General features: G+C 44.4%; 1 protein-coding gene across 1 annotated transcript; it reads right to left on the bottom strand.

Moving 5' to 3' along the window:
• Positions 1 to 5638: 5638 nt before the first annotated feature.
• LOC110508048 (extracellular calcium-sensing receptor-like) lies at positions 5639 to 9705 on the bottom strand. Its single transcript, XM_021588495.3, has 6 exons — positions 9488 to 9705; positions 8993 to 9293; positions 8107 to 8895; positions 7627 to 7854; positions 7271 to 7394; positions 5639 to 7131 (listed from the first exon to the last, which is right to left on the bottom strand). Exons 1-6 carry the CDS (start codon positions 9703 to 9705, stop codon positions 6215 to 6217), a joined length of 2577 nt encoding a protein of 858 aa, XP_021444170.3. The 3' UTR covers positions 5639 to 6214.
• Between the last annotated feature and the right edge of the window lie 669 nt (positions 9706 to 10374).

The raw sequence follows: 10374 nt of genomic DNA on the forward strand, positions 1-10374 counted from the left end.
GTTAAGTTGGTTGGTTAAGTGGAACGATGCGACACTACACTTCGAGGGGTCATTCAGACTACCTCGCCTCTCACATTGAGAGTCATGCTGAAACTACACTTCAAGGATGTATCGCTCGCCACCTGTTACAAGCCTCGAAACTGTATCCCTGCTACTTGGAGCAGACTTGATGGATCGGTTACTCCCATTGATGGATTGGTAAACCAACCAGGTATGGGCACAGGCTACAGTGCCTTCTCCACCGACCACACTGTCATCCCCTAACGCTAGCTGCAACGCAGTCATTCACGAGGGGTATCTGTCAAAAGCACCCCTTGGGAAAAAGACGTTTAGAAACCTCTTGGGGTAGAATCTGATCTAAGGAGATATTACGATATCTCGACACATTCCATCAGTCAATCTGATTGACCATTCTTGTTATGATTTCGGGCCAGCTGTCTCCGCGAAGGAGTAACTTCCCTCCTCCTTGCAGTCGTGCAATACGGTAGTTGAGATGAACTTCTCTTGACCTTTCGGACACTTCTGCAAGCACTGCGGCCGTCTCAGCAAGAAAAACATCGATGCGCAGTGTATACTCTGCTTCCGATGATACACCACAATGACACTAATGGCGTCAGTCCAGCAACTGACCCGATGACTCCAACTGGTGAAACACTTTGCGATATCACAGACCGATATCCTCGTCTCAGTTTGCAGGTACTGAAGAGGGTGCCACACGCGGATGCGGTGGTGACTGACAGACCTCGACAGCTACTGAGGGTGTTGAAGCACAAACACCAGGAGATTTGGTTGAAAGGTTACAGCCATTCTCATAATAACGCGGCCACTGACAACATGTACATAGGGTCCTAACCTTTCGTTTGTGCCTCGGATACCAACACCACATGGGGATCCCAAGACACAAAGGGGTGGTATAGTAGCCCAGACCCATGATGAGCCTTATCAAGGCAGGTGGGGGGGTCAAGACTACGGACAACACCGTACGAGGCCGCCAGAGTATAAATCAAATCTAGTTGTAAACTCCCCTTTGAGAACAGTGAGGAGCAGACAGGCCCCTAGACGGGGATTATCTTAGAACACAGCTAAGTAGGTGTACCACACTGGTCGTAAAGGAAGTCCAACTCTAAACAAATGGCGACAATAATCGTTCCTTGCCATGTGTAGTAGTCACTACAAGACAACAAGTAAAATGCTCTAATCAAGTATTCCTGCAGGATAACATTTCAGAATAAATCGATAGGACAACTGGACCCCTTGAGTACCAGTACCAATACCACAATCATTCCAGCAACACTCAGTAAGAGGATTAGTAACCTCACAAGTTAAATTGCTGTTGATAATAGCGACATAGGAGTCACTCAGAGTGCAGAACGGGGAAGGGAATCTCCATTGCACTCTTCCAATGGTTACACACGCCACTAATAAATAGAACCCTCCATTCAGGAGAAAAGTTATTAGAGTCATGAACCAAGATCACACCACGTACCACTGGTCTAATACTTAAAGAGTACTTCCATCATGAGGATAGCTCCTAAGTGGATAACAGCTATGAAATATACTTCTTCATACCTACCGCCACTACAATAGTGGAAGACAGTGACTGGTAGTAAAACCACCCTTGACACCAATTCTGACTGACCTCCAGGCATCGACTTGCAAATTACCTGACTACGTCAGACTCATTCTGAACAAGTTGTAATCTGCCAGGATACTTGGTTTCCTTCCCTTGACATGTGCGCTTGCGTAAGCATAAACTCACATGCACAAAGGAACATCCAATTAAGATTTATGCTAGGATCACTTAAGGGTCCGAGCAAAATACCAACCTTAGTAAAGTTGAACATTTATTTTGAGGCCTTTAACTCTACAGCTACAGCACTCACCCGTTTTCTTCTCATAAGTCCATAGGTCATCCCTGTAGACTGCCCAAAACTAGTGCCTTACAGCTGTAGACTTATCATATAGTTCTCAACTTACGATAGTACCCTAAGCAACATCCCGCAAATTAGGATATCCCTAGATATGACATTAGACAATGCCATGATAGGGTCATTTTGCCAAGACCATGGACGTAGATAGAATATAGTCTAAATATATGATTAAGATGTCATAACTATATTTTGTTTTGTTTATGCTTTCATTCATTTTGTTTCAGAAAGTGATAGAGCCGTAAATAACTTCCACATATAACCATCAGTTAGTGCCACAATGCCGCTCATTTGGGAGGAAATGTAATGATATATGTCATGAGTGTGCGTGCGTTGTTAACATATGCCTAAGTTACTGCCCAGATCTTCCAGTCTGGACGACCAGACGAGGGGTCCGGAATTGCGATCCCAATCCGGACATCCGCTGACCAGCCATGGAGCGGACTTCTTCATTTGAAGACACCCTACCCGGGTCGACCACCAGTTGGGGACCATAATGATGCACCACAACCAGGACAACCCTGGCCATTTTTATGTTGGTTTGCAACATGCAGGTTAATCGCAAGATTGAACCCAACATGAGGGGGACAGTCATGACGTTGGCCTGGGGGGTAGGTTTATGACAGTCATAAATACTTCTTTCCCCCTTTTTCCTCTCTCTACCCTACTGATGTTACATTTGCAAAACCCTTAAATAACATAGAGATTCTGGGAACATCAGAAGGTGGGGGGAAATGAACTATATTCTGGTAATCCGACCAATGGAACATATGCGGTGGTATGCGGACATTCTCATCAGTGATCAGATGACATAAACTCTACAGTGGAAAGTATACACATCACAGTTATCGGATTCACATGGAATTGTTGTTCAATTTAATTGTTTGAATATGAAATTATTTGTGATGGGATGAAATGTGATTTTAGCTTCTAAAATGTAAGATGTGGGTTTTCATAAGACAGGGCTGCTCAATCAGTGGCCCGCCCCTGTGAAGGGACATGGGCTATAAAACTTTTCAAACACGCCCTCCTCTCCCTTTCTATATAAGCCCTTGAAGACAATATAACCTCCTGTTCCGAGGATGTAGGACGACGGTCCTATGTGAGAATGGTTCAGATAATACAGAACTACAGAACGAAGCCAATATCAGCGTGAGCTTTGGATGCGAATGGTATGAACTTTGAACTCTGATTCACTACAGAAGTGATACCTCCTAGTCGTTGAGTTAGCAACAGAAGATGCAACAAGGGTTAGGAAGGAACAGACAGAGTATCCCGTCAATCACCCAACGACGTTACTACAACGTATGAAATTGACAACAAGAGACATTCTTCAAAGGACTCGGTTTGGCAACACGGCCTTCCATCTACCACCAACCTACCGAAGCGCAGCTCAGAGTAAATATTTATTGCATTATCCTTTTCCAAATGGGCGGTAATTTAGAATGCATCAGATACTGTATTTATGATAGCAAACCCTGTGTCCCTCAGTCTTCCCGCTCATTCACTCAAACCCAGCCCTTTTCCTTTGTGTAACAAGCTGTCATATCCGTTTTCCGTTATTACGTAATTTGTAATCAAGTTCTGATTTAATTATGTGTATGTGTAATTCTGTGTGATTAGTTAGGTATTTAGTAAATAAATAATTAAACCCAATTTTGTTAGCCAGGGTTCGTGCAGAAAACTAAGAATTTACAACTTTCAGATGAGACTGAATTAAGATGACGATTAATATTGACTGCTATTGATGTAAAATATTACTAGGTCTTTAAGAGTTTATTCGGAGGATAACAGCTCTATAAATATTATTTTGTGATGCCCGACTCTCTAGTTAATTACATTTACATGAGTAGCTCAATCAGGTGATATTAATTATGGATATTTTTTTTATAGAATAGCATGTCATATCACTTAATCCGGCATAGCCAAAGACACGACAAGGCCTACTACCACTACTACTACTACCACTAGGCCTACTACCACTACTACTACTACCACTAGGCCTACTACCACTACTACTACTACTACTACGCCTACTACCACTACTAGGCCTACTACCACCACTACTACTACTAGGCCTACTACCACTAGGCCTACAACCACTACTACTAATACCACCAGGCCTACTAACACTACCACTAGAGCTTGTAATACTACCACTACTTCCACTACTTCTAACCCTGCCACTAGGCCTACTACCACTACTTCTCCTCCCGCCAGGCCTGCGTCCACTACTGCAACTACCACTACCACTTGTAATACTACCACTAATACCACTTCAACCTCTACTACTACTACTACATACAGATACATTTGGCCAGCTGAAGCGAGTCACACAATTCTTACAAAATTAACATTCATTTATTTGTGTCTTTCTCTAGCGTTGTGATAATTAAAATAAGACTGGAGATCCAGATATGTTAGACAGCTGAATTGTTTATGACAACCACTGTAATATTACATGAAGGGTAGCCAATACATTACACCATACATGGAAAATACACATATATTCATTATAAGACATTTCACTGAGGCCTTGCTATGTGTTGATGGTGGTATGAATGCCAAATGCTATTGGTGTATATTAACACACATTGGGTTGTGGTCCACAGGCCTATGAGGAGAGGTTTAAGAAGTCAATGTTGTTTTTGATGAGATAGTAGACCATGCTTGTCCAGAGCAGGCCTGTGAGACAGAGGCTCAGTAAGGGGCTTGTGTGTGGGCTCCTGATCTGGACCTGGACTGGACAGCAGCAGTCACTGAGGGGGTCACTGAGGGGGTCACTGAGGGGGTCACTGAGGGGGCCTGTGGAAGCACAGCAGGCTGTCAGTGGCCGCTGGGGTAGAGCAGTGAGAAACATAGTCAAAATAATACATTTTCTTTCTGCTTCATTATTGTCTTGACTTTCATAATGTGCGACCACACCCATGTAGATATGGCTGCTAGGCATAATGTGCTGTTGGATGTTAGTTCAGGACTTATTGAACATCCATGTACCTGTGACAGATCTTGTTTACCAGCCGGCTCTTTCTCTTTCTCTTTCGAACCATCTCTCAAAATGTCTCATGAAGAGACAGGAATGGAGCCCATGGCAGGAGCGGATTTACATTGGCTGATATCTCAGTCCATCACCATCCAACAAAACCCTTAGAACCTGCCCTCTACAAACTAATTAGGCTAAACAAGGAAGTGAGTTCACGCCTATCTCTCACATGTAAATGTCTTACTTTGCTCCTTTGTACCCCAGTATCTCTACTTGCACACTCATCTTCTGCACATTTTATCACGCCAGTGTTTAATTGCTATATTGTAATTATTTCTCCACTATGGCCTATTTATTGCCTTACCTCCCTTATCCTACCTCATTTGCACACACTGTATTGTATTATTGACTCCATGCCCTAGGACCATGCCCCAGGAATACCTGACATGATGACTCCTTGCTGTCCCCAGTCCACCTGGCTGTGCTGCTGCTCCAGTTTCAACTGTTCTGCCTTAATATTATTTGACCATGCTGGTCATTTATGAACATTTGAACATCTTGGCCATGTTCTGTTATAATCTCCACCCGGCACAGCCAGAAGAGGACTGGCCACCCCACATAGCCTGGTTCCTCTCTAGGTTTCTTCCTAGGTTTTGGCCTTTCTAGGGAGTTTTTCCTAGCCACCGTGCTTCTACACCTGCATTGCTTGCTGTTTGGGGTTTTAGGCTGGGTTTCTGTACAGCACTTTGAGATATCAGCTGATGTACGAAGGGCTATATAAATACATTTGATTTGATTTGATTTGATGTTTGTTTATTCCATGTGTAACTGTGTTGTTGTTTTTGTCGCACTGCTTTGCTTTATCTTGGCCAGGTCGCATTTGTAAATGAGCACTTCATCTCAACTAGCCTACCTGGTTATATAAAGGTGAAATAAATAAAATAAGAAATATGCCCAAACTCAGAATCAGTCGGGGCTTCCTAAAAGTCATATGATCATTGTGAGGTTTTCTGCAGTTTTCATAGTCAAACTGTAGCAGGCTCTCTCTATCCTGCCTTGATTTGAACCCTTCCCCTTTCAAGTAACACTTCATTGCACAGTGTTTCCAGGCTCTATTTTTTGGTATCAATTGAGCCTGGGGATGAGTTTAACCCATGACTGACTTAGATGTGTCTGTGTTTAGAAAGACTTTGAATAAGCCAATGGTCAGTATTCATCCTAAAGGGCTTTGGTTGACGCCTTTCCCAAAATATGTTTCTTTAATATCGTATGTCTATAGATGTCTTTCCCATAATGTGTTTCTTTAATATCGTGTATCATTGGATGTCTTCCCCATCATATGTTTCTTGGTGTTTTGCTCTGGCCTCAGCAATATAATGAAACATTTAGGAGCAAATATGCAGAAAAGTAAACCAAAACTGGAGGCCAGAATGGCAAATATCTCCACAGCTACTGTGAACTTCCCAGGAGAGCTGACATAAGCTGGGATAAAGGTGATCCAGACTGCACAGAATATGAGCATGCTGAAGGTGATGAATTTGGCCTCATTGAAGTTATCAGGCAGCTTTCGAGCCAGAAAAGCAAGCACAAAGCACAAGACAGCCAGGAGTCCTATATACCCCAACACAGCCCAGAAACCAATAGCTGAACCCACATCACACTCTAGAATGACCTTTTCCTTATAAGTTTTCATGTTCTTGTAGGGGAAAGGAGGGGAGACTGTTAACCAAAGAACACAGATCAGGACTTGTATGAGAGTGAAAGCCAGAACACTGAGTCTCTGCTGTGGAGGACCAAACCATTTCATGATATTACTGGCTGGAAGTGTAGCCCTGAAGGCCATCAACACCACTATTGTTTTCCCCAGAACACAAGAGATGCAGAGGACGAAGGTGATCCCAAACGCTGTGTGGCGCAGCGTACAGGACCACTCAGAGGGCCGGCCAATGAAAGTAAGAGAACACAGAAAACACAGAGTCAAGGAGAAAAGCAGCAGGAAGCTCAGCTCAGAGTTGTTGGCTCTGACGATGGGGGTGTCCTTATGAATTGAAAACACCACAGCTACCAGAGTAGTAACACCGGACCCCAGTAAGGAGAAAAACACCAGAACTATGCCCATCATTTCTTCATAGGAGAGGAATTCAACTGGTTTCAACACACAGAGGTCCCTTTTTTCATTGGACCAATACTCCAAGTCACATCGATAGCAGCCGTTAGAATCTGTAAAAGGATTAGAAAGTCATTCATTCTATGAATCAGTGTGTCACTGTGTCATGTGTTTTTTGATATCTATTAGTCTTGTTGGGCAATGACAGAGCTTGAATGTATTGAAGGTAGCCCTAAATGCATTATATATTACCTGTGATATTACTGATCTCTCCCTCCGCACATGGTACACAGTCATAACAGCATACAGGCTTTCCTTTCTGTACAGCCTTACGAGTGCCTGTGGGACAGCTCTCACTGCACACTGCTGCAGGTGCCTGTAGAGAAATTCAAGATGTCTGAATATTGGTGTATTTTATATAAATAAACGTGCAGAAATGTTTTAATGTCACTACTTATAGAAGTTATATTACCAATGCAAAAGAAGACAATTGAGATAGACTATGTGGATTATGTATACATTAAAGAATGTATGTTTTACATTTGCAGTGGTTTGAGGTTTGCATGTGTTATGCTTTTGCCACATATTCAACATGTATTTAGTCCTACCTCTGCCTGGCCCCCTACCCAGACCAGTTTTCCCTTGTTGAAGGTAATGCGCTGTTCAGGGGGCATCGATGAATCATACAGCCCCACAACATGGAACTGCAGGGTCCCATCCTCCTCCTGCTGCCAGTTCACTAGGTCGTAGCACGCCACCACATCTCCATTATCATCAAACCAGATCTCCTCTCCTGTCTTTACTCTAAACCTCACCTCCTTCAGGTACTGTAGCACCTGCTCAACAACATGGGGAGATGGAGAGAGAGAGAGAGATAGAAAGGGAGAGGGAGAGGGAGAGAGAGAGAGAGAGAGACAGAGAGAGAGAGACAGCGAGAGAGAGAGACACAGAGAGATACAGAGAGACATAGAGAGGGAAACACACAGGGAGAGAGACACAGAGAGGGAAACACGCAGGGAGAGACACAGAGAGTGGAATGATTCATAAGATATGTTATTTATGTTTTGTCGTATCTGGAGCTTGCTCACCTGCTGTGGTGTGTAGACTGGTCTTTTGCCGCTGTCTGTGTAATTCTTTAAGTCTGTCAGTAGGTTGTGCAGAGCGTGTGCAATAGCATATACAGCTGTGTACACTTTACTGGATATTCTCAGCTCTGACACGTCAGTGTATTGGTTCTTCAGCTTTGCTAAGCTCTCTGTTCCTGTGCACAGAGTGCTGCTGCCCCCCTCGAAGGAGCACTGGAACACAGTCTCCCAGAACTCCCTGAGCAGGGTGTTGTCTGGTGCCTGGGAGGGGTGCACCTTGTCTAGGAACCCTCCCAGACCATCCAGCCTGGCATTCCTGATGGCAAAGCCAACCGCTCCCCTCAGGAAGCCGTAGGCCTTGTTATCCGCCAGCAGTCTGGCTGTGATCCAGGACTCGCTGCCCACCCACTGAAGCCCTGGGTCTCCCTCCAGGGCCATCTCATTCATCAAGGGGATGAGTTCCCCCAAGGTCAAGAACAGTACCACCACCCTGGCTGTGGCCCTCCGGATGACCTTGACGACTTCCAGGAGCTTCTCTCTGGGGTCTGTGCGGTGGATGGACTCTTGGTACTCTACACAGACCCCTTCATGCCACGCTGCCTCCATGAATGTGGCCATGCCGTTGTTACCATAGTCATTGTTGCTGTTCACCACTCCCACCCAGTTCCATCCAAAGTGTTTGACCAGCTTTGCCAGGGCTCTGCTCTGGTAGAAGTCACTGGGGATGGTTCTGAAGAAGGAGGGGAACTTCTTTCTGTTACTCAGACAAGCACAGGTGGCAAAGTGGCTGATCTGCATGGAAGAAACGGGAAGATTTGAATTGATCTTTCATACATAGCTGACATTGATGAAACTACCTCTAAAGAGCCACAACCAGAAGGTGTCTCACCACAGGGATGCTGAATGGTCCGACCAGGGATGACATTCCGATGGTGGATGTGGAGCTTGACTCCCCTACAATACCCAACACGGCTGGAGATCTGGAACAGGAGGAAGGGTCTCCCAGGCTGTCCTCAGGCCCAGGGCTATTCATCAGGGCCAGGGCTGAGTGGATGGCCAGGGGGGCATAGCTACAGGAGTCATAGACCTGGTAACCCAGAGACAGCCCTGGGAGCAGATCACTGCTGTTGTTGATCTCCTCCAGGGCAAAGATCAGGGTCTGTGCAAACTGGAACTCACGTGGGTTGAAACTGGACAGTGATAACAAACCAAAAAAATAAGTTAGTTGAAGCCAGGAATCTCATATGCCACAATCACATATGCCAGTAAAACTGATATACTCAGTTGAGATGAGTTGAGTATTGTGTTTAGTATCACAGAAAAAATGTGTAAATATTACCAAAATGCTAAAAGTACCCACAGATAGTTGTTTTTCAACACATACCTGATACAGGGTGTTTTCTCTGGTCTGGAGGTGAACGAATGGACCTTGAAGAGGGCATTCCTATGTATACCGAACACTGCCCCAATGTTGATGTCCCCCTCGGCAGACAGGAGAGGCAGAGCAGGTTGGCCCAGCAGAGAGCAGATTGGTGCAGGAGCAGCCATACCCCTGATCACCACCACCAGCAGCCCGAGAACCACTCCTGTACTCAGTGCCATGCCAGCCTTCAGCAGGGCAGCTGTGTCTGTGAGGGCAGACCGAAGGGTTCCTCTTTTATAGAGGTGAAAGTGCCCCGTAAGACGCTGGAACTGCCCATACACTCCCTCTCAACGAGTGGGATGTGGTTCTGGTGTTTATTGTGTCCCCGGGGTACAGGATGAGAGAGGGAGGTGGGATAGTGACAGAGTCTGGGTTACGCTGCTATTATGAGCAAGCAGTGGATAGATAATTGTAAGCTTCTGCTTTCCCAAAGGTTTTTTTTGTATGCCAATTAAAAACATACAAAAAAAAATTGAACAATTACATTTTAATTCAAGTAAAAAAATAATACAAATTACATCTGTCATGCCTTCACATGTTTTTATGTATGACGATTTAAACACATACATAAAAAAACAGAAATAGTATAGGTTTGAAATAAATGATCATTGTAGTATTATTTTACGTGTGTGTTGAAATTGTTACACAAAAATGAAACTTCTGGAATAGCATGACACATATACATTTTTATTTCCATAATGTCAGAAATCTGCACTTATCTATCCACTGCTTTGCTCATATTAACAACTTAGCCCAGCCTCTGTCAGTATCCCAACTCCCTCTCTCATCATAGACAAGGTTTTTGTCTAGCTCATGGTTTGTCCCGGGTAGGTAACCTGATGGTCGCA

The sequence above is a fragment of the Oncorhynchus mykiss genome, chromosome 27, assembly GCF_057628025.1.
Source record: "Oncorhynchus mykiss isolate SJ-2025 chromosome 27, ASM5762802v1, whole genome shotgun sequence".
NCBI classification, from domain to species: domain Eukaryota; kingdom Metazoa; phylum Chordata; class Actinopteri; order Salmoniformes; family Salmonidae; genus Oncorhynchus; species Oncorhynchus mykiss.

Coding starts and splice junctions, on each gene's coding strand:
- LOC110508048 (XM_021588495.3), bottom strand. CDS start 9,705: ATGGCACTGAGTACAGGAGTGGTTCTCGGGCTGCTGGTGGTGGTGATC. Junction 9,294..9,487: donor GAGAAAACACCCTGTATCAG/GTATGTGTTGAA, acceptor ATCACTGTCCAG/TTTCAACCCACGTGAGTTCC. Junction 7,395..7,626: donor GGGTAGGGGGCCAGGCAGAG/GTAGGACTAAAT, acceptor ATTTCTCTACAG/GCACCTGCAGCAGTGTGCAG.